This window comes from Prionailurus bengalensis, chromosome E3, assembly GCF_016509475.1.
Source record: "Prionailurus bengalensis isolate Pbe53 chromosome E3, Fcat_Pben_1.1_paternal_pri, whole genome shotgun sequence".
NCBI classification, from domain to species: Eukaryota; Metazoa; Chordata; class Mammalia; order Carnivora; family Felidae; genus Prionailurus; species Prionailurus bengalensis.
Window position 1 is genome coordinate 18,066,278 of NC_057357.1, and position 23,927 is coordinate 18,090,204.

The 23,927-nt window shown below is 53.7% G+C and overlaps 1 protein-coding gene across 6 annotated transcripts; it reads right to left on the minus strand.

Annotated features, from left to right (window-relative positions):
• Positions 1 to 267: 267 nt before the first annotated feature.
• On the minus strand, positions 268 to 21,726 carry FBXL19 (F-box and leucine rich repeat protein 19). 6 transcript variants are annotated; one of them, XM_043560015.1, is made up of 11 exons: positions 20,818 to 21,726; positions 19,297 to 19,497; positions 17,754 to 17,897; positions 17,564 to 17,650; positions 17,252 to 17,470; positions 16,713 to 16,745; positions 14,965 to 15,476; positions 8,177 to 8,340; positions 7,924 to 8,085; positions 2,101 to 2,319; positions 268 to 1,997 (listed from the first exon to the last, which is right to left on the minus strand). In XM_043560015.1, the coding sequence occupies exons 2-11, from the start codon at positions 19,471 to 19,473 to the stop codon at positions 1,819 to 1,821; spliced, it is 1,896 nt and encodes a 631-aa protein (XP_043415950.1). In that variant the 5' UTR covers positions 19,474 to 19,497; positions 20,818 to 21,726; the 3' UTR covers positions 268 to 1,818. The 6 variants fall into 6 exon arrangements, with proteins under 6 accessions (XP_043415950.1, XP_043415947.1, XP_043415949.1 ...); XM_043560012.1 differs by having other exon boundaries at positions 16,584 to 16,745; positions 17,252 to 17,485; positions 20,818 to 21,429; XM_043560014.1 differs by having other exon boundaries at positions 17,252 to 17,485; positions 20,818 to 21,428.
• Positions 21,727 to 23,927: the final 2,201 nt, after the last annotated feature.

Genomic DNA, 23,927 nt, shown 5'->3' on the forward strand with positions numbered 1-23,927 from the left:
ATTGAGGCACACCTGGACACCCCCTAGATGTCCAGACCTCCAATCCCCTCCCCCCTAAATGATGAGCTGGCGAAAGGTAAACCTATCCACCTTTAGGGATTACAGGACGTCCGGCATCCTCAGTTCCGGGAAGCCTAGGGGACGCGAAGAACTTCCAGATCCATCCAAACAGCCCCCTTCGGGAGGCCCAAAGCATGAGCATTCCAGTCAGGCCAGCTCTACCCCCCCACCCCAACGCCGAAGAGACACACACGAACGCGGCAGCACTGGCTGGAAGATTTTGAGTTTTATAGCAAACCGTATTGTACAGACCCGGGGCCCAGGGGCCCAGCCCGGCTGGGACCCCCATTTGCCCCCGCCGGGCTGCCTCCTCCCCCTCCCCAAGCGGTCCCATTATCAAGCCTTTCGCCATACCCAGAACCCCCTCCCCTCCGGCCTTTGGTCCGCCCAGTCCCTCCCCCCACCCTCGCACCTCCCTGTTACCTGAGGTATGTGGATAGATCCCCCCTCCCCTACATGGTACAACCCGGCTGCCCCGGGAGGCCGGGGCTGAGGGGCGGGACCTGGCCCCAACTCCTCCCCCTGCCTCCTCAAACCCCGCCCCCATCCTGGAGGGGGGCAGGGGAGGGCCAAGAGTCTGTTACTAAGTTCCCATGGCAACTAAGAGGGGCCATTTCCAGCCTTAGCACTGGCTTTGGGAGGTGTCCATTGGCTGCTATTTCCATGGCAACCAGGAGTGGCAGTTCCCTGGGCAAATGGGATACAAGTTTCCATGACGATGAAAGAGAGGGAAGAGCCAGGCTGGAGGAGTCCCATCTTTCCCATCATTGGGCTGGCACCCCACCCCCTCCCCCACCCCCGGTCAGGAGGGTGGAGCTGCTCAATACAGTAAAGCATGAGAGAGCCTGGGGGTGGCGCAGTCCAAGCAGGGTGCCCACTGGTCCAGTCTCAGTCTCAGTCCAAGCGGATCAGTCCCCTCACTCTGGCTCCCCCAGGTCCGAGGTTCCCCCGGTTCAAGTAACACTTCAGTACAGATGAATGTTCAAGTATTGTGTGGGGAGGCAGGCAGGGGGCTGGGGTACCCCTCACCACTCCCCTGGGCCGCGCTGAACCCCGCGGGCCCCCACTCCTCGCAATAGCTGCCATTGTCAGTGACGTTCAAGGAGTCAGGGCTTGTGGGGGAAGGAACTGAAATCTGGGGAGGGAGTTAGGAGAGGGGTGTGACCCCCTGAGGGGGTACTACTGCCCCCACACCTGCTCTTTGCCCCCACCCCTCGCTCAGCCCTGGCTTTCCCCTGTTTCCCCGATTCCCCCCCACCTCTGACATGTGGATCCCCAATTACTCCTCTGGTTTCCCTTTTTGGCCCCCCCCACCCCCCAACTCCAAGTATCTGGTCTTTGTTCCCTGAACCCTTGGTGGTCTGCTTTCTGTCCCCCCTCCCCCAGCCCATCCTCCACCTCCCCCAGCCCCCTGGCTCCCAGTATCCTGTGTGCAGATACCCTTTCCCCGATTTCCCTCCCTCAAACTTGCACCTTACCCCCCTCCCACCATCCCTTTGGCTCAGCAACCCCCAGTACCTCTGACCCACTCCCCCCAGGGGATGGACAATGAAGCAGGTGGAAGGGAGAGGGGATGGGAAGGAGAGACCCCCAGAGATATCAGTGCAGGGGGCAGAAAGGGGGGGGAGGCTGGCTCGAGTCCCTGGGCAGGAATCCCAAGTCATGAGGTGGGTAACCTGGCCTCCTGGCAGGGATAAAATGAAGGCCCGAGGTCCAGGCTCCTGATGAGTCCTGGGGTAGGGTGGGGGGGGCACCCAACTAGCTGTCCTTGAGAAGTAGCTTCTCCTCTGGGCAGCGGAAGGGGCCAGGGGGCCCAGCGGCTGCCAGCCGGGCACAAGCTTCAGGTGAGAGCTGGCGGCAGGAGCGCAGGTCTAGGCGGCGGAGGCGCGGGCAGCGGCGGAACAGCGGGAGGCAGTGGTCCGTGAGGCGGTGGCAACCTAGGGGTGGGGTAGAGGTAACTGAGACTAGGAAGGTGAGTAGAGGGTGGCCACCGGTCTCGGGGACAAACACACTAGCAGGATGGACAGACAGATTGCTTACCAGCAAGATTGAGGTGCACCAGGGTCTCCCGGAGTGGGGAAGTGGGGGCTGTGAGTAGGTGGACACTGGGATCTCCGACGTGGGCGCAGTGGCTCAGGTCCAGGGCGCTCAGCTGGGGTGCGTGGCGCAGGAGGAGCCGCAGGGAGGCATCTGTCAGCTCCAGGCCCGCCAGGCGCAGCTCTGCTACCCCCTGCAGCCGCCCACGGCTCTCTGTTTGCCCTGGGCAGGCAGGTGAGAGATCAGCACTCCTGGCCGCTCCTGTGCCCAAACCTAGGCATCTAGCCTACCTGTGTCTCCACACCTATTCCTCACGGATCCGTAAACTGCTTCCGAGATAAGAGAGCCTCCACCTGCACCACCTGCTCTTCTCCCAAACACCCACACAACCTGACCTCATCTAATCTGTTCACTGCTCACATCACCTCCCTAGTGAGACCCTCCATGATTACTCCATTTGACTCGGTAACATTCCACATACTCCTCCCCTTTCCCTGCATTATTTTTTCCCCTTTTCTAACATGTGACATCTTTTTTTCTCTCCTCCCACTAGAATGTAAGTTCCACCAAGGCAAGAATTTGTGTCTTGTTCTTGCTCTATCCCTAACAATTGGGACATAGGTGCTCGATATATATTCACTCATCCAACAAATGCCATCCCCAATGGAACTGCCATCCCAGGCTCCCCTCCTACTTCCCTCTCCTTCCATTAGTAACATCATCAGCTGAATCCCTTTTTCTCCATTCCCCAGACACCCCTCTGGGGTAACACCACTCCTGCCTGAACTCCTGCCACAGCCTCCTCACCCAGTCCAGTCTCTCCTCTCCTTCCTCGCATCCAAAGAGAGCTGTTCTCAAATACAGGCTCCTCTACCAAAAACCCTGAAGGCACCTCCTTGGTTACAACATTCCAGTTCCTATTAGGTCTCATCCCTGTCTCAGTTCCTAACTCCACGCCTGTGCTCCCAAACACCTGGGCCAAATTCCATAGGTGACCCTGCTCTGAGACTCTGCCTGTGAACACCGAAGTTCAATCCTATGCCTGGCTGGTGTCCCAGGCTTTTAGGTCTGAGCTTAGAGGCCTCTTCTTCATCTCCAGGGTAGAAGAACTCATGCCCCTCATCTCTACACCCAAAGCATGTGGCCTGCTTTTCTTTTATTGTATCTACCACATTCCTGCATTACTTTTTTTTGCTATTTATTTATTTATTTATTTTTTTAACGTTTTTTTATTTATTTTTGAGACAGAGAGAGACAGAGCATGAACGCGGGAGGGGCAGAGAGAGAGGGAGACACAGGATCGGAAGCAGGCTCCAGGCTCTGAGCCATCAGCCCAGAGCCCGACGCGGGGCTCGAACTCACGGACCGCGAGATCGTGACCTGAGCTGAAGTCGGACGCTCAACCGACTGAGCCACCCAGGCGCCCCTTTTTTGCTTTTTAAACTAAGTGCCTAGGGTACACTAGCCATCATTAATTGAGCACTCAGTGTGGGCCAGGCACCAGCTAAGGTGGGCTAAGTGGCAGCCTGCCCCAAGGCCAGTGACTCTTCTGCGTCCCCTGGAGGGCTGCCTAGAATGGTTGCTGGCCCTGCCACCAGAATTTAGATAGTAGGGCCTCAGAGTTTCTATTTTATTATTATTATTAAATGTTTTTATTTTTGAGAGAGAGCGTGAGTGGAGGAGGGGCAGAGAGAGAAGGGGACAGAGGATCTGAAGTGGGCTCTGTGCTGACAGCAGAGAGCCCGATGCGGGGCTGAAACTCATGAACAGTGAGATCACCACCTGAGCCGAAGTCAGACACTTAACCGACTGAGCCACCCAGGCACCCCTAGAGTTTATTTTTCTAACAAGTTTTCTAGTAGTGTTGATGTTGCTGGTCTGGACTGCACTGTAAGAACCACAGCTGTGGGAGACTGTAACTATCACTCCTGCTTACAGATGAGAACTTTGAGGTTAAAATCATTAAGCAATCTGTCGGAAGTCACATGACTCTGAAGTAACAGAGTAGGACAACAGACCACATACCACAACACTATCTGCCTCCCAGGCACCGGCCTAGCCCACAGATAAACTAAATCAGATGTCGCAAACTTATGAAACTAGCCTTCACAAGTGTTTTATGGAGTCTGCACAGTGCTAAAAATTTTCTTCTTTCTTTTTCTTTTAAGTTTATTTATTTTGAGAGAGCAAGAGCAGGGGAGGGGCAAAGAGAGGGGGAGAGAGAATCCCAAGCAGGCTCTGCATGGTCAGCACAGAGCCCAATGCAGGGTTTGAACCCACAAACTGCGAGATCATGACCTAAGCTGAAATCAAGAGTAGGATGCTTAAACGACTGAGCCACCCAGGTGCCCCAGTGCTAAAAATTTTCTTAAATTAATGACTAATGCTACAAAAAGGACATTTCCATAAAGAAATTTAGGTAGAGCTTTTCCTTCAAAAATTATAAGATCTGGCACCACTGGGCTATCTTTTTCACCTGAAAATGATTAGCTGGGAGCTGGGTTGCAAGATGCTATTCCCTAAAGTCATTCACCAAGCCCAACCCTTCTGTTATCTGCCAGGCCACCTTTGTGGACACTTGACTTGGCAAACTGGATTCTACCTCGTTTTTTCCTTTAAGGAGTAGAGAGCCTAGAAAGGGGATACACCTACAGATGCCTTCAATCTCGGGCCACAGCTGAAAGCCATCAGAAGGAAGCAGAGGAAAGAGAGGTCACTCCTGGCTTGGGCAGGGGAAGTAGGCATCTACAAGGATTTCACTGAGGTGGCAGCATTTCAGCTGGGCTTTCAAGGATTTAAACATGCAGAGAAGTGAGAGAAGAACACGCCAGGCAGAGAACAGCGGGATGAAAGCAAGGAAATAGAAGAACTTGAAATTTTGCTTCAGGAATGCTGCACAGAGCCAGGGAGCCAAGATAAGAAAGGTGGGTGTAGAGGCGCCTGGGTGGCTTAGTCGGTTAAGCGTCCGACTTCAGCTCAGGTCATGATCTCGCAGTTTGTGAGTTCGAGCCCTGCGTCGGGCTCTGTGCTGACAGCTCAGAGCCTGGAGCCTGCTTTGGATTCTGTGTCTCCCCCTCTCTCTGCCCCTTCCCTGCTCATGCTCTGTGTCTCTCTGTCTCTCAATAATAAATAAATGTCAAAAAGAAAAAATTTATAAAAAAAAAAAAAAAAAAGAAAGAAAGGTGGGTGTAACAGGTCTTAAGGACCTGGAAGGTTCATCCTTGGAAGCTCCTCAGGTAGTTCAGGCAGGAGGAGCTGGGGTCAGTGTGCCAGCCAAACAGCACTTTCTCACTTCATGGACTAAACAGTTCCCAATGCCCACCCTCACTCCCACTTTCCTGATTCAGTCTAATGCTGGTAAGAGTGGGCAACAGGGAAGTTCTCTGGGCTAGCTCTGCCTGTGTGCCTTGCAGTAGTCACTCAGTCCCTCTGGGCCTCTGGTGGCTTGTCCAGATAGTAAGAGACTTCTAGATGTTTGTCTACCCCCTTCCAAGACTGCTTTGAAGGGGAATGGGGTGGGGAGAAAGGTGCTGAAAAGTGAGCTGTGAAAGCAAAGGGCTAGAGTGAGCACAGCCCCTGCCCTCCTGGAGCTTAAGAGAAGAAATGGGTTTTCATCAAATCACTTCACAACTATGTAGTGATAGCTGGGAGTGGATGCTCTCAAAGCTCTAAATTTTTTTTTTTTAATGTTTATTTATTTTTGAGAGAGAGAGAGAGAGAGAGCGCACGTGCGTGGGGGAAGGGAGGGAGACACAGAATCCAAAGCAGGCTCAGGCTCTGAGTTGTCAGCAAGAGCCTGATGCGGGGCTCAAACTCACAAGCCATGAAAACATGACCTGAGCCAAAGTCAGATGCCCAACCAACTGAGCCACCCAGGGCCCCTCTGCTCTCAAAGCTCTAAAGGAACTCTGATCTTAGTGCACAGTGCAGGGCGGGGTGGGGGGTGGTGCAGATCTTGGAGGGCTTCCAGGAGGAAGTGGCACTTATGCTGAAGCCTGAAGGATGACTGGGTGTTAATTAGACAAAGGAGGATACAGCATTCTAGACAAAGAAGACTGGGTAAAGGTTCTGGGGCTGGAGGGGCTGAAATGCAGGGATAGTATTGTGTCAGTGGGAGCCAGACCATGCCATGCCTTAGCGACAAAGTATTAGTCTTTATCCAGAGAGCACCAAGGGGCTATGAGAAATAATTTAGAGCACAGGGCAGACATGGACAGATTTGCCCTTCTGGATGGTTCCCCTGGCATCAGTGTGGAGAACAGACTAGCGGGGGCCAGAGAAGCTGTTGTTAGCATCACATCTCCTGGCTAGACAAGGAAGCTCCGGGCCTCAGTGCTCCTAACCCACACCTCTGTTGTGACCAGCCTCTGTTCATCTGACCAGCCTCAGCTCCCAGCACCCCCCTCTGTCAGTATGGGCCTCATGCCCTAAGAAACTGTTTATTCCTGCTGCACACTCCCTGGGACAACCCTGTCCCTTTCAGGACCCAGTTCAAATAGCACCAACTCAGGGAGGAATTCTCTCACTGCTCCCCACCCCTGCCCTGACCATAGCCACTACCATTATCACACCATAACTTTCCATTTCTGATTCTCTCTCTTCTGCATTACTAGGGTTCCACCAGCGTAGGGAATGGGACCAACTCAGTTTGAGATCTCCAGGGCCCTACACAGGGCCAGGGCCAGAGTATGTGTTCAATAACAAAAGCTGACTTTACCTGACAGGTACCTGGCCTGACTCAGGACATGATACCACCAGCCCTATGCAACCTTCCAAGTCATTTGGCTCCCTCTTTCTGCTCCATCCTCTCAGGAAAACCCTTATCCTTTTATTACAGGGCAAGGGGGCATAAGGGCCAAATCTACTGCTCAGCCATATATTTACTGGTCCACACATGAATTTTAAAAGAATGTTAGGGACATTCTTTTAGGTGGCTCAGTTGACTGAGCATCGGACTTCACCTCAGCTCATGATCTCAGAGTTTGTGAGTTTGAGCCCTGCATTGGGCTGACGGCTGTCAGCACACAACCCGCTTCAGATCCTCTGTTCCCCTCTGCCCCTCCCCTGCTCACACACACACACTCTCTCTCTCTCTCTCTCTCAAAAATAAACATTTAAAAATATATAAAATAAGCAAAAGAATGTTAAATTAACTGCCATCATTTAAAATCAAGGATATTTCAGGGCACCTGGATGGCTCAATCAGTTAAGTGCCCAACTCTTGATTTCAGTTCAGGTCATCATGATATCAGGTCATGATATCACGGTTTGTGGGTTCAAGCCCCAAGTCAGGCTCCCTGCTAACAGCCTGCTTGGGATTCTCCCTCTCTCTCTGTCCTCCCCCCCAAATAAACAGACATTTAAAAAATAAAATAAAATCATGGATATCTCATAGAAAAATCCATTTCTGGCTCTTTGGGCCTGCATTCTTCCCTGGCAATTGCCGCTGCTCCCTTTGGAGGCTCTCCAATAGTGCCCACCACACCCAGTGACTTCACTCATATCTGCCATCAGCCATGCCCCTGGCTTCTTCCAGAATTCTTACATCATCCTCCTGTTTTATACCGTGTTTCATCACATAACCATCTCCCCTCTAGAGGGCAGGGGCTACTTCCTCTTCATCCCTGTTCCCTTACAGCTCCTATCACACAGTGGAACGCACAGCAGATGAACAATGGCCAAGTAAGGCCTTCTAATCAAACTTGTGCTTGTCCTTTCTTCAAATCTTTTAACATCCAGCTTGAGTTGGAAGAGACCTTGGAGGCCTCATACCCACTCCCTCCCCTTGCCCAACCCATTCTGCAAATGAGCCAACAGGGGCCACACCTGGTTTGGTGTCTGGTGGAGGCAGCAGCAGCTCACGCAGCTGGGAGTCTTTAACATCCTCAATCCAGCGAAGGTCCAGGAGCCGCAGGGCCGGCAGTGGGGCTGAGCCCAGGGCAGAGACGGAGAGCCAGGAGCAGCCAGAGAGCACCAGCTCCTGCAGGCCTGGGGGGTTGGAGGGAAGGTCAGGAAGCTGATGCTCCATCCCAGGATCGTCTCCCTCTTCACTCTGTCCTACCTTGCCATCCAACCCTACCTTGCAGTCGGTTCAGAAGCCACATGAGCTGCTTCTTGGAGACACCTGTCCAGCTGAGGTCCAGGGCTCGGGGCTGGCGACGAACCACACCACTGAGCATGGGCGGGGTCAGTGACTTTCGCCGGCTCAGGTCCATTCGAGGCCACAGACGCTTGTCATAGCACCTATCAGCCACAAGAGGGAGACAGAGCTCTCAGCTCTCAGGGAGCGCACAAAACTCCCTACCTAAGGGTCCACCACAGACAGCTCTCTCCTGGCTGGCCCACAAAGACAGCAGGGGGTGGCAGGAAGCTCCCCTCCTCAGGACAAGAGCACTGGGTTTGGGGTTCTATTTCATCACCTACTGGATGTGAGACCCCAAGCAAGTCCATTCCTCTCCCTGAGCCTCAGATGCTCCTTTTATAAAATGAGGATAATGATCCAGACTCAGTCAGCCCCACAGGGCTTCTGTATGTTTTTAGGCATTACAGCTTATAAAGCATTTTAGCAAAGACACAAACACCCTACATGGTGTATTTAATGTAACACCATAGGGATCTGTCAGCAGCCCCTACCCACCCCCACCCCCACCCCACCTTGGACTTCTTGAGTTCTCCCTGGCTAAGTTATGATGACTCATGGGAATTTCCCATATCCTTTATTAATCTCTGCCTTTGAGCCACATCTGCCCCATTCTGATGGCCAACTGCCTGAGGCTTGACCTACAACCCTGTTCTCTTTGATCATTGGGTCTCTTCAACTAGAATGGAGGCTCTACAAGGGCAGGTCTGGCTTTTCTCCTTTGGTAGGGCCAGTACCCGGCACTGTGCCAGGTGCACCCAGGTGATCTGTTGCACATTTGTTGAATGAAGGAATGGTGCAAAGCCAGTGTGAATTCCCTGAAGCTTCCACCGGGCCCTCCCCCACAACATATTTCATCTCAGCTTTTCATTTATTCACTTAATCAGTGTTTATGGAAGGCCTGGTAGGGCCCAGGATTCAGTTTCAAATCCTGATTTGAATTTGAATTCCTGATCCCAGCATTTCTGAGAGCCTTGACTAGTCCAACATGCAGCAAAACCAGAGAAGGGCTTCCCAAACTTATTTTACCAGGAAACCTTCCGGTGTTCTCCCCAGGTCACCTATAAACACTTTGTTTATACACTAAAGTTCCTTGAGACTTAGTTAGAAAACTCTCTTCCAGTTTTCAGAGGCATGTCAGGAAATTCTCACTGGGCTAGATGGACTGTGTCAGAAGCAGCAGGCGTGGGAAGGGCCCAGGAGGCTGTGTCTTCCCTGCCTCCCACCCCTCATACTGAAGGGCTTTCCCTGCAAGAAGCCCTGAGCTGGGGCAGTGGTTCCCAGTTCCGGTTATTTGCTATCCCCTTCTGTGCAGAACATGGATTTATCTTTAAATTGATCCCCACTTCGCACTTAAAGGTGCATTTCATATACACATGTTAACCTTAGAAACATGTACAATAAAAACAGACCACAGCTATTAAGTTCTAGGCAGGTGTTGCTGTGGCTTTAGGCTACCACCTGAAGACTATTTTTGTTAAACAGGGAGATAAGTATTGAGAAGTGTTAAAGACACAATAGCACCCAATGGAGAGACTTCCTTTTCAAAACTAACAGAAGGATTAAGCCATGCTTTTGTGCCACTTGAAACTGCCAGCGCCCTGTATGACATTTTAGGGAATACTGGGGGCACAGACACTGAAGGCTTCAATCCAAACAACTCCACTCCCGCCTGCTGCTTCCTACCACTTCCCCCCCTCTTCTGGCATTCTAGCCTCTACTTCTCCTGGTTCCTTCCACTCAACCAATAAACATTTGCAAATCTCTCCGATTATAAAACAGAAAAGGAAAAAACCCAACCTATCCTCAACGCAGCTTCTGCCCCTAGGTCCTGCCCTTTTTCTCTTTCTACTCAGTGAAATCCTGCCCACTCCAACCCAGTCTTGAATCTCAGCTCAACTGCCACTATCATCTTGAAGCCCTCCTGGATCTTCCACAGCTAGAAGGGAACCCTTCTCCCTGAAGGCACACATGGGCCCCCCAGTTGTTTCTGTATCCCACTTCACGACAGCCAGGCCAAACGACCTGCCTGCCTATTGACATACAATGCTGCCTGGAGCCAACATAGATTGGTACATGTTGTGCTTCTGCCAGAAATGCCAACCAACCCAGAGCTTTCAACACACAGCTCCAGTGCCTCCTCTCCCAGGAAGTCTCCCAGGACTTTTCTGGGATTGAACTAACTGGTCCCTTTACTCTTGAATGACCAGGACACTGGGTTTAAACCTAAGAACGGCAGCCAACAATCACCGATTGCCCTACTGATCCTAAGCGCCCAGCCTCCACTGGGCTATCAGAAAATGGGGAAACACGGCCAGTCCATGGTAACTGAAGCAGCAAAGGATATAATAAGGGTCAATGAGAGGACTGGACAAGGAGCCTCCCAGGGAGACAGCCTGATTTGAGACTTTAAGAAGACAGCAGTTATTCTAGTGAGGGGAGGAAAGTGGGTGTTATGTTCCAGATGGGGAAGAACCAGTGTCCAGGCCTAGGACACAGAGAGAAAACAGCACTCTGAGAAACTCAGGCAGCAGGAACAAAGGGCAATTCATCAGCTCACCATAATGAGGAAGGTGAGGATGATGCCTATGGTACTAACAACTAGTGTTTACTGAGAGTTTACTATGTGCCAGGTACTTGTCTATAGATAAGGCATTTAACCTCACAACAACAGCCCTAGGAGGTAAATATTGTTATTATCATCTCCTTTTTAAGAGTTAAGGCAAAGAGATTAAGAAACTTGTTCAAGATCCCAGAGTTACCAAGTGGCAGCAAAGCCAGGCTTTAAACCAAGCTGGTCTGGATTGAGAGCCTGAGCTGTGACTGGTTTAGAGGCCGGGGGAAGACCTCAGAGGAGGCCCAGGGGAGGCCCACCGTGTCAAGGCGGGCTGGAATGCCAGGCTGGACTGTCATGCCCACGAGAGCCTAGAGGTAAAGTGTGTGAGCTCGATAGGAATTTGAATCCCAGCTCTGCCAGCTCCATGCTTTGAGTCACCCTCTCTGGGCCTCCATTCTCCAAACCATAAGAGAGTAAAGGCGGTACTTCAAAGGTTTGCTGCAAAGATGAAGGCAGACCGTACGGGGGAAGTGTGGGAAATACTTCGTGCCGTCAGTGAGGTACTGTACATGTCCAAACGTCCAACAGAATTGTGGGAGTCTGTTGTGAGGGCAGCAGGGAGCCATGGATATGTTCTTTCTAAGCTGGGGAAGGACGCCTAAGGTGAGAGGCAAGAAGAACTCTTAAGAGGCACCACATGCGCTCATCTAGGGGTGTCAGGGCTTGATGTGTGAGTTCCCTAACCCGTTCACTTCTTCCTAGACCCCGGCCACCCTGACTGAGTCAGCACCCCATTAAGCCCACCTCCCAAATCTGAAATTCTAGTTCTAAACCTCTGTCTTGCAGAGGCCCTCTGGGGATGCAGATTTACCAGCCTAAACTGGTTCTTCCCTCTCAGCAATCTGGACTCCCTGATGCCACCGCTGTCCTCCTACCCACCCATCTCCGGGCCTTTATTCCCAGCCCCCAACTGGTCCTGACCCTGTGTTCTAGTCCCTTCCTTGCCACCCTCTCTGCCCATGTCCTCCAAAGTTCCAACCCTCTTCCCTGTGACTCAACAACTCCACCATACTTCCTCTGGCTGCCCCCTCCCCTCGCTCTTGGTACACTGACTTCGCCTCCCAGTGCCAAAAGATAAAAGCCACCAGACAGGAAAGCCTACAACTTCCTGCTCTCCCACCTACAAATTCCTCTCTAGCTCCACCCTCACTACCTCTTTCCACACACCATCCTGATTTCCTCACTTCCATTCATTCATTCACCCATTCAACAAGTACTATCTTAGGGGCGCCTGGGTAGCCGAGTCGTTTAAGCATGCTACTCTTGATTTCAGCTCAGGTCATGATCTTGCGGTTCATGGGTTTGAGCCCCGCATCGGGCTCTCAGCTCAGAGCCTGGAGCCTGCTTTGGATTCTGTGTCTCCCTCTCTCTCTGTCCCTCCCCCACTCACGCTCTGTCTCTCTCAAAAATAAACATTAAAAAAAAAAACAAAAAAACAAGTACTGTCTTAGAACCTACTGTATGCCAGATACCATCTTAGAAACTAGGGACACAGAAGCAAACAGATTAAGTCCTTCCCTTGGAGCTGACATCTTTGATTCCATGCGACCTGGCTTTGGTCCCCCTAACTCTTTGTAGCACAGCCAAGGATACCAAGGCCTCTCATAGCAAATCCAATTGCCATTCCTGGTTCTTGGTCTCTTACCACCTCTCGCCAACACCCTACACTTTATCATTTACTCCTTCCTCAATCTCTCTTCTTCAGGATACCACCACCATCTCCTCCAGGTCTCTGGCTGCTCTTTGTCTAATTCACAAATACTAACATTCCGTCTTCTGTCCTCTTTCTGGAAGCTGCCACCTATAGGATGAAAACTTCCAAACTTGGATCTTTCTCTCAAACATCAGACCTGTACATCCATCTGCTGTCTTACTAGCTCCTGACTGAACCACAGAAGTTTTGGGCCAAATTATGTCAGAGCTGAGCACTTTGCTTTCCTTGGAACCTGCTCCTCCTCTGGTATTCCTGAGCTTAGGGAACGGCACTGTTGCCCACCCAGAAACTTGTGGGCCAGAAACTCAGCTAAGAGTCACTCTGCTGCTCTCATAGCCATTTAGTCACTGAGTGCAAGCCATTCTGCTTCTTAAAAAGTTCTCAGCCCAAGTGCCTCCTCTCTTGCCAGCATTGGTGGTATAGTGGTGAGCACAGCCGTCTTCCAAGTCCCTCCTCTCTACCCCTCCTGCCCCTACTTCTGTGCCCGGGCCTGACCGAGCCTCCTGACTGGTCCCACTGAACCTCTGCTCCGCCCTACCTTCGACCTTATCAAAAGCCACCATTTTATATAGTGTTTAGTGCCTTTCAGGTAGTGTGCTAGGTGCTTTGCAAGGACCACTTCATTTAATCCCCACAAGGTAAGAGTATGAACCCTAGACTAAAGATGAGAAAACAGGCCATGAAATGTATCGCTATCCACCCCTGGCCATACATCCAGGAAGTGCGGAAGTCCCAGTGGATGACACCCACGAAGGCCAGACTCCAGGACCCCAGCTAGAAATCACTGTGCAGTCCAGCCTCTCTGCTTTGTCCACTTCTGGTCGCAAGTCTCTCCTTGAGGCAGAAATCAAGTCCTCTTCAATTCTGGATCCCACGTGCCCAGCACAGAGTTGGCTTTGAAGAGACCTCAGCAAACATTTCCTGAATCACTACACAAGCTGGGGTGATGATCCCCAGTAATTGCTCTATTTGCTTCTATGTTGCGGGTTGACTGGGAACTCTTCAAGGGCACAGACCTGTGTTCTGAGGATATAAAGTCTGTGCTTCCAGCAATATTTGCAACTGAGTGAATAATAACGATTACAGTTAAGGCATGGAGTAGTTTCTATTTCCTAGGTAGCATCCTCAATTCTTTAAGTATATTAGCTTACAAAGACACTACGAAGTAAATGCTTTGGTTCTCCTGGCTTCACAGATGGAAGAAAAAACTGGCACAGAGAAGTTAAGAAACTTAACTTCTAAATTAAGCCCAGCAGCATCAGCTTATCAGAGAAAGAATACGATGCAACCATAGGCAATTTGCTTCCAGAGCCTGTACTCCCATCTTCTTAGTTCTACAGCCTCCACAGGGACCAGAGGCATGAGCTAATGCCCCAGAGTCTAAAGGAAAAGGACTAAAGTTTGAGTTCAGCCACGAACTTGCGCTGTGACTTCAGGTGTCCCTCATTCCTTCACAGGGCTGCTATTACGAGGAACAAGTCAGCCAACAATTTGCCAAGTGCCCAAAACAATGCCTGGTCTACAGTAAGTGCCTGGGAAAGAGCCTGAATGTTCTCATTTAATGAATTCTTTCTCAGGCACCTACACTACCCTTGTCCCATGGTGGGGACATACAGATAAAACAGACAAAGTACCATGCCAACAAGGGACATGAACATGAAAATCAATCATTGAGTGAAAACTGATCAGCAGGCAAAAGACCTTTATGTGCTCTGTAGAGGGAACAGAGTACGGTGGGAGTTTGATGGGGTTGGGGGAGGATTTTGTCAGGGGCAGGATCAAAGAGGAAGACCAGGGGCTTGGGAGGATGACCAACATTTCTGAACAAACAAGGTTGAGAAAGCAGTGGGGAGATGAGGGGAGGATAGGCAAAGGGAGCTGGTGGTGGCTACGGGGCAGAAAGAAATTACTAAGGGAGTCAGGGGCCTCAAGAATGGCTGCCTCTGAGAGGGCAGGGGCCACCTCAGCAAAGACCTTTCTTCTTTGTAAATAGGACCTATAATGAGACTGTCCTCAGAAAAAAGACTGCGTGAAAAACAAGTCAGGTGACGCATGTCCAGCAGTCAGCACTATGCTTGGCACATACTGAACATTCGTAAATGTCAGTTATTAAAAGATTCTGGAGCCACAGGGCCTGGGTTCAAATTCCTAGCTCTACTACATCCCCTCCACGACCTTGACCTCAGCTTCATCTATAAAAGGGAATAATAGTACCCACCTCACAAAGTTGTTATGAGAGTTCAACGAGCTCACAAATGGAAAGCAGCCTGCATACAGCAAATACAAAAGTATCAGACTAAAATGTGCACAGATTACAGACCAGGAGCCAAAGAGATCACAACCTGCTGTTGCAGGTCACACAGCAAGTGAGAACCCAGGCCTGTCCAGGTCACTCACCAGCGGCTCCAAGTCCGGCAGACTCGCATGCAAATGCACAGCTCTCGGGGCCCGAGGTGCTGGAAGACACGAAGCCAGGCGGCACGGGGCAGGGGGTGGTCGGATCCAGCAGCCAAAGGCAGCGTGTCGGGCTCAGGGCTTCGAGGTGGGGGCCGTACCACGTGCCTCTCCAGCTGTGGGGGCCGGGGCGGTGGGGCGGGGCCCAGGGGCCAGCTGAGGAGGGGCCCCCCACTGCCAGGGCGCACAGCCCGCCGCCCCCCGCGGTTCTCCTTCTCGCCCGAGCTGCCCCGGGCTGGCCGTCGCCCATTCCGGGCCTCGCCAGGGGCCTCATCCTCACTCAGCGATGTGCCTGAAGAGTCGGAGTCAGAATCCGAGTCTGAGGAGGACGAGGAGGTGTCAGGCACCCGCTCCAGCAGCTGGCACATGCGCTTGAAACGTTCTAGCTTCTCCCTCTGTGGCGATGGGGACGGCACTGCCGGGCCCTCAGCAGAGGCCAAAGGCGGCTTTGGTTTCTGCAAGGAGATAGGGGGAGGCTGTTCTAGGGCCTGGGGTGCACTGTCCCACCTCCCTGCCCCTGAGGAGTCAGCAGGGGATGAGCAGCCCAAGAGACAGTCCCGAGTTCCAGTCATGGCTATGCCCCCGAACGATGTGAAGCCTCAGCCACACCATGTCCCTCTGGACCTTGGTCTCCTTATCTGTCACATGAAGGCATTAATTCAAAGAATTAAAAGCCCTATGGGTTTCAACAGCTTATGAGTTTCCAAACGCAGTGAAATATGGAGAATTAGAGATGTAGTTTTGTGTATCGGCTTGGCTATCGAACTCTCTGTGGCCTTTGGAAACCCCTGGCTCATCACCTGCAACACAGAATGCTGGACTAGATGATTCCAAGTATCTGTTCAAGGATGTGAGAGTAACAGAGCATCTCACGCTAACTCAACATACTCTCACAGGGCTTGCATGGAATGGCAACCTGGGCCACTCTTCTTAGACATGAGGAGACGGACGCTCTGAGAGACTAAGTGACTAGCCCAGATTATAAAATGACAAATGGCAAAAGCAGGATTTGAACACAATCAGGCAGACCCTTGCATTTGTGTGTCAGGGCAAAGTGACACCTGAAGTTCAGCCTTGCTGTGTGACCCTGGGCAAGTCTTTTAACCTTTCTGGGCCTCCTTTTCCACAACCCTAGGTACATTTCACAGTTCACAAAACTCATTTACTTTCATTAGATGTAAACAGTTCTGTGAGATAGGTGGGTAGGGTAGGCAGTATCATCTCCTTCACACATGAGGAAACCAAGGTTCAGAACAGCTGACAAGTTGCCAAGACCACACAGGGAGTCAGTGGGCAGGGATCTGAACTCAGTTCTTTTTCCCTTTAAGACGTGGAAAGATGATGCAAATGGATCAGATGACACCCCAAGGGTTCTTGGAAAGTTCTGAAGCCTGGCCCCAACCCACCTCTCCCCCTCCACTCTTCCCAGGGGTCCAGATGCCCATTGTGGCCAAATGGGGCAGGGGCAGACAAGGTGAGCAGGAAGGGACAGATCTCTGTCTCCAGGGTGGAGGGTGGGGCAAGGAAAGGTGGGAGGGGGAGGGAGGAGGTCCCCGGCACACCTCCCAGTTCTCGGGAGGGAGCCCAGGGTGGCAGGACGAGAAAGCCTGGCTTGGATTCAGAACCCTGGGGGGCAGAAGGCCGGGGCCGCCTGGGTCCGATCCTCGGAGGAGGCAGGCATCTCCACCCACCTTCTTCAGGTGCCTCTCTCGGCCTCCTTTCACCTACCAGAGTAAGAGGGAAATATGGGGAAAGGGAAAGACCCCATTAGCCCCTCATTGTCCAGAAAGCTAAGATCCATGCTCTCTTCTTAAACTACAAATCCCAGAAGCCCCCATCTCAGGAAGAACTCTGAGCATGCTCACCTCCCCAACAGTGTCTTGGCTCACTGAGCATGCTCTCCTCTTCTCTTTCTTCCCCCTCAGGCCCTTCCCAGCCCCTCCTTCTTCCTCTCTAGCAGCTAAATTGAGCAGGCTCTCTCCCTCCTACCTGAAGCACCCTGAGCTCCCAAAGCTTCCCTGCCCAGTACAAGTTGCACCTCACCTGTACCTCTCTTCCCCACTGAGCATGCTCCATCCTCCTCCCAATACCTCCTGAACTACATCTCCCAAAAACCCCTTGGGGAACCCACAGAGCACAGCGTCCCAGGCCCACCCTCCCCAACAAGGAACAAGACTACTGCTCCCAGAATCCTTTGTGCTAGACCTAGTGAGCATGCTCCCTGGCTCACCTTTTTCCTTGGGGTGGGGGGCTCATTCCCTGCCTCCCTCTCCTTTCTTTTGGGGGGCCCAGGCACGTCCTCTGGGGGGGGCCCAGCAGGTAGGGGGCCCTTGCGCCTGGGTGGGGGTGGTGGAAGCGGCGGCTCCTCCGTCAGCTTCCATCCACTCCCCAGGCTGGCGCCCTCCTCGCCGTTGTCAGCCCTGCGGCGGCCTGGTCCCTCACCTGAATCCTGGGGAGATGGAAGCTGAGGGTGAGGTTCTATCCAGCTCTCCGACCCACTGCCTACCCAGAGTCCAGCACCCAGCCCAGCCCCTATCCTTACCTTGCTGGTCCGGCCTTCCTGGGTGCATCGAGGGCACTCCCAGCAGTTAGGGATCTCCGCATTGATGACACCCTCAGCCTTCCCCATCTGTAGGCAGAGGGCAGGGAGTGGATGTAGGGTGCCAGTAAACCCAGAGGCAGCATTCCCCAGGGCCATCACCTTCAGACTCCAGGGCCCCCAGGGCCATCACCTTCAGGCAGCCAGGGTGGACGATCTCATTGCAGATTGTACACTCCATGAGGCTCAAACCAAATTTCTCTTCCTCTCCCTCCACTGTGTCCTCCTTCCCAGCCTCCCCACATAAGAGGCACACAGCTGTGTGTGGGAGCACGGGCTGTTGGGGAAGAGAGGGTGTTAGGGACCCTGAAAGCAAACAACAGGGGAGAGACCCTTCCGTCTGGGGAGCCTGGCCAATGCTGGATGAAATTCAGAACCCACGAGCCAAGAGATCAAATCCTGAATTTGTTCCTTTTTGGCAGTGTAACCTTGAACAAGTGACTTAACCTCCCTATGTCTTTGTTTCTCCATCTGTAAAATGGTGCTAAGCATTTTTCTTCTGTGGGACTATTGGAAGAATGAGATAATGCATGAGAGGCACCGGATACATAGTTGTTATCGCTGTTGGAAATGTTGCAGCTGGAGTCAGGGTCTGTGTGTGTGACCCTGAAAATTGTAGCTGGCTTTGCCGAAGAAGAGAAACCATGGGAAATATGACAATACTACCGAGAGAGAGCTGCAGAGGACGTGGCAACAGCTTGGGATGATTCTGAGTTTGCTCAATGGGCAGCCCAAGGGTTGCTCTGGAGCCTACAATGAACCAGGTTTTGGCAAGACTCCTGGGAACACTAAAAAGTCCCATGAGAAAGAGAGCAGCCGAGACAACTTGACTTTGGGAAGGGCAGTGGTAACACGTAGTCATCTGAGGGACGCTGAAGGTCGGGAGACAGGCCCAAGGAAAAAGTAGGTCAGGAAAGGAGAAACAGGAAAGCGAGGCAAGGGTTTGGGTACAAAAGGAGAGAAGGGAGTGCTGTGGGGTAAAGAAGCAGCAAAAAGTGGCTGGAAGGAAAAGGAGGTGGTGGTCCTCCAGGAGGGGGCGCAGGATGCAGCTGGCTCCTTAAGGCTGCTGGAGAAGGGCCACATTCTGGAGCCCCAGGAAGGCTTAAAGGAAAAAACTCACATTCTCCAGATACCTACTGTGTGCTGGGCCCAGTAGCAGGAACACTCACAACCATGCCACTGTTTAATCTTTACACTTGGCAAAGAAAACGTTTCACAGAAAAGACACCTTGAGGTTCAAAGTGTTTGTTCAAGGTCAAGCAAAGGGTAAGCCTGCCTCAACTTCAAGACCACTCTGGCAGGTGAGGAAAAGGCCAAAGAAGGCTAAGACCTATTCACCGAGGCTGGCTCTGGAAGTGGGCCTCTGTACACAAATCCCTCCAGGGAGGGGTACAAGACCAAGACAGGGTGAGCTCTCTATGGGTCTGTGCTTCTGAAGCTGGGAAAAGCATGAAAGCAGGCACTAGGTTAGATTCTCCTAGGTTCCCTAACATTGCCCCCAGCTTGGAGCGAAAATGGGCCTGGTGGACATTTAAACAAAATAGTGAAAAAATTCATGAATAAACAGCAACTCTACAGTACACGCCAGGAAGCCACCCCCAGAAAGGCCCTTCGGCCAGCTGGGGAAGGGTACCCAAAGCCCCAAGGGTGTTTGATGAGGTGGGGTCAGAACTCACGGCAGTGCACTGCCGGAGCAGGCACGACTGCTTCATGCGCCCAGGCCCCCCGAACTTCTTCATGTCTCGGCAGAAGTGGCAGTCCCCGCACTCAGTTCGCACACAGGCCCGGCAGCGGCGGCAGCGGGTTCGGCGTCGGCGCGCTCCGGCCCCCGGCCCCCGGCTGCTCGACGACATTGGGGGCGTCAGCAACGCCGAGGGCTATGGATAAATGGTGGCAGGTCAGGTGAGCCCACTGAGGCCCTGGCCTGAGAAACTCCCGCAGATCCCCTCTTTCCTAGGCAACCAGAGCTTGCCCTCTTACCCAGGGAGAGACAAGGAGGTCATCCCTCCTGCAGGGGAGGTGGGGGGTGGGGTGGGGGTGGGAACAACACTCCCTCCACTCAAGGCCTCTCTCTCCAAAGCAGCTCACCTGGCTCCTCTGGGAGTCTGAGAACTGGCTTCCTGACCTCACTCCTCTTTCCTCTAACACTTCCTCAGTGTCCTCTTGCCTGGCCCAGAGATGAGGAAGGGACTAGGGCCTCTGCACTGACATCCCCACACCAAAGCTCCCTGGAAAGCCAGGGGCTCCTTTTCTGTGGAGTTACCTTAGAGAGGCCCCAACTCTTCCTCTTTTACCCAAATGTAATACACCCCATGCATTCTCCAACCTAAAATTTCCCAGACTTACCTCCAAAATACCCACAGATTCCTGGGTAGAAGCTCCAGACCTTTCTTCCTCCCTCCTTTCTCTCTCTCACACACACAACTACCACCCAATCTCTCTTCCTCCAAAACCTATACATTGTCAACACATCCAATGGGATGCTTCCCTCCCCCATCCCTAAAGATTCACTCTGCTGCCCAGGGCTCTGAGACACCCCTCCCCCCAATGCTGCTTCAGAGCTCTTCCTCAGTCCAACATCTCAACTCCTCTGCTCCCCACAGAGCTCCCTCTGCCCCAAGACACCCTCCTCTTGGATCTCTCATGTCAATCTGGGCAATTTCCCAGATTCCCTGGCATTCTAGAATCCACCCTGACATCTCCACAGAACTCAGGATGGGCTCAGTCCTACATGTCTTCCCCCCCAACCCCCAAGCTTCCCAGGCTGCTTTCCATTCCTAATTGTCTAGAATCCCTTGGGCTCCCCTTCCCATGGAAACCAGATCCTCCAAGATCCCATACAGACTCAGCAGGCCTGGAGGGTCTCTTCGTGGCCAGAGTCTTACCCCAGCTTCCCCCTTTCCAGGGACTTCCAGACCCATCCATGGGGGGAAGGGGCCCTCCAGTGCTCCAGGGGAGGGGCCTGGAGGGCGGCGACTGCAGGCAGGGATGGGGGTCTGCAAGGGGAAGCAGGGTCTAGGAAGGAAGGCCAGTTCCCCAGGGTTGAGAGGTAACAGGAAGGAGGGCTGGAGATGAGGAGTTTGGAGCAAAGAGAGGGCGAGGCTGGGGGCGGGGAAGGCAGAGAGAGGCCGGGCTGAGGATGAATGGGAGTGGGAGCTGCCCAGGTCTGGGGGTGAGGAGGAGCCGCATGAACCCACCTCACACGTGTCCCGGGAGCCATCTCTCCCTTCTCGGCAGCTCCCGGCGGGTCGGCGGCCATCGGCGGCGGGGGGGCCGGGCGGCGCGGGGCGCGGAACGCTCAGAACGCCGGGGTCCACGGCCCCCCGAGGGCGCTCGGCCCCTCCCTCCGGCGGAGGCCGGGACGGCGGCGAGTGGAGATGGGGGGCGCCAGGGGCGAGGCCCTCCCACGGGCTGCGGCGCGGCCCTTCCAGGGGGAGGTCCTGCTCTGGGGGGCTCAGTCCCTCAGCCCCCCCAGGCCAACGGGGGCTCCTCGGGCGCAGGGTGCTCAGCTTCTGCCCGGGCCCCACTCAGTCCGGGGTCTGAGTCACAGCTCCCCTCCCCCCACCCCACCTCTCCACAGTGCCCCCGGCCCTTTAACTGGCCCCTTCCCGGCTCCCACTGCCCAGGGGTCCAGGACCAGGCCTGGGCCCCCCCACCGTTTCCGGGGTTCAAGCCCCGCCCACCGCCGGTTCCCGGGGAGGGGGGGGTCCCTGTAACCTGCCCCCCTCCCCTGGGCCCGCCCCTAGACTGCGGCCCCCTGCCCTAGGGCTACGGGGCGAGCGGAGGGGGGTGAAGGAAGCTGCTTCGGCCCCGCCCCCCCAGCCTGCGCGCGCCCCCGCCCTCGCCCCCTCCCCCCAGCGCGCGACCCTCCGGAGATAGGGGTTTAAATAAAATTTGAATAAATCCCCTTCCTTAAGCTGGAAGGTAGAAGGAAAGGATGGAAGGGGGCAGGGAAAGGGGGAGGGGGCAATTGGGGTGCCTCAGCCCCCCTGGTCCCCCAGCCCCGCGCTGCTTCGGCCCGGGGCCCTGGCCGCCTCTCTCATCCCTCCAGAGCTCCTTCCTCCTTCCTCCTCTATTCCCCCACCCCTCCCTCCTCCTTCCCTCCTCCTCCTCCTCCTCTTTACTCCCTCCTTCTCCCAGAGGAACCCCGCCCCCTGCCCCCTCCTTTCCCCACCACCTCCACTTTCCAGGGCGAACACGCGCAGGGCACGACGGAAATCGTAGTCCTGCGGACGCCGGTGATACCGTGGGAACAATGGGACGCTGGGGCCAGCGGGGACTACAAACAAGATGGCGGAGGGCGTGCCAAGCCGGGAGCCGAGGATGCCGGGAGTTATAGTCCGGTTGCCCCGAGGCTCCCCGTTGCAGAGGATAGAGAAGGAGCGGGAACGATGACTACAAACAAGATGGCCTTCTCCCCCGACCCGACCTCCTTCCCAGGCACTCACACGCCCTCCGGTCCACAACCCTCCGCGTGTGTGGTACCTGACGGGAGTCGCAGTCCATCTGCTGCCTTCCCGCTGCCATTTCTACTCGTCAGGAACAATGGAAAGGTGAAAAGGAATGAGGACTACAAACAAGATGGCGGAAGAGGGGCGTACACCTGACTAGCAGTCGGTCTTATGAGGTGCGATGGGAGTAGTAGTTTTTTAGTCCTCTAGTGTGCCTTAAGAATGGCGGAACCGCGAGAATAAGGAGACTACCATAAAGATGGCAGGCTACCTGGCCTCTCCCGGTCGCCTCATTCTGCCACCTTGGGCTCCTCGCCTGCCTGTAATATCGAAATCCCCCCTCCCTGTGGCGCAGAGCCTGACGGGAGTTGCAGTCTTCCCAGCTCCGCTCCATTATCTTTGGTCGAGACAATGGAAGGGGAAAGGGGCGGGGACAATCGAGAAAGATGCGGGCCGAAGGGAAGGGGAGACGGCGACCTGGGTTTTGTAGTCCGCGCACTAAGGCTGCTCCCTGTGGAAACGGGAAAAATTGACTACAGTAATGATGGCTGCCTATCACTCACTCTCTGCGGCAGTGCCTGCTGGGGGACGTAGTCCCTTCCTTAGCTCTCTAGAGAAAGGACGTGGGCTGTTGAAATGTGCATCACGGCGGACACGCCAAATTGCGAGCCTACGGAAAGCGAGAGTCTCCGTCTTCCTTTCCCCACCACCTCTTTCTGAACGACCTGCCGGGAAATGTAGTCCCACGCCTTGTCTTGCTAGTGGAGGGGGAGAATTTATGTCACCAGTGGGGATCAATGTAGGTGAGGGAGAAACACGTCGGGCGATCTAAGTAATATATAATGTCCGTCCTCGCGTATGGCAAGGACTTCATATTTGATGGTAAGGCTTGTAAAGGAAAGCAACAGTAATCAGTATTGTCGCGACAAGGGAGGCGTGGTTCTCGCCGAAAGTACCATCATGCTGTTGTCTCTTGGAGAGCTGGGATGCCTCACACCCGATGCTTGTTCCCCCAAACCTCCTGGTATAGGTATCTTCCAAGTATTGAGGACTCCAGGGAAAAGGCTCTGGAGTCATACAAAATCCCCGCCCTTCCTTGGGAAATCACCAAACCTCGGTTTTCTTATCTGAAAAATGGGGATAAGGAGACCTATCTCCAAGTAGAGTTAGGTATACTAGGACAATGTTCACGAAAGTGCCCAGCTCAGGGCCTGACACGGGGCACGTGTTGGTAGTTCCTTTTTCGAGGTCCCTTCCTGCCCAGCTTTTCTGGGATCCCAGGAATCCATCATGCCGAAAGGGGTCAGTTCCTGTGAGAAGAAAACTGTGGCAGGCAGTCTCCCCCTATCTTGAGCCGCACCCCCTCCTCTCCCCGCCCACTTCATCTTGGTTCTCCAGCGTCCACTACCGAACACTGCTCCCAGGGGGCGCCCATTCTCCATTTGACTGAGGTCCTGCAGCCGGCCAGATTGCTCAGCCTGAAACTAGGTTCTGCATCCCGCCCAGCCAGCCTTGGAGGCATCCCTCTAAACATCTCAGCCGCCAGAGCAAATAGGGTTGCTTCCCACCTTTGTGCCTTCCTACCTACCCTCTTGATCTCCCTTCTCTGCCGGAAAACTACTCACTTCTGACCCCAAGGCCAAACCCTACCCCCGCCCGCCCTCTTCTCCGTTTGAGAGAAGAGGGTTAGAGGGCTCTGCAGAAGACCTGGTGGGTGTGGTTTTTCTGTCCGGGAAGTTAACAGTGGCCAGAGTAGTATGAAGTCTTAAGTTTGCAGGGACTCCCTCAGACTGAACTGAAGCTCCTTCCAGTTACCACTTTGTCAGGAAATCCTTGGCTTCCAGACGGCTGTTTCC

Bases quoted from the DNA above. Each gene is read 5' to 3' on its own strand.
- FBXL19 (XM_043560012.1), bottom strand. From the start codon at position 19,473: ATGTCGTCGAGCAGCCGGGGGCCGGGGGCCGGAGCGCGCCGACGCCGA. The intron at 17,898-19,296 runs GTGAGTTCTGAC...CTTCCCCAACAG, and splicing joins TGCTCCGGCAGTGCACTGCC to CCCGTGCTCCCACACACAGC. The intron at 2,320-7,923 runs GTGTGGCCCCTG...CTGCCTGCCCAG, and splicing joins TCCACCAGACACCAAACCAG to GGCAAACAGAGAGCCGTGGG.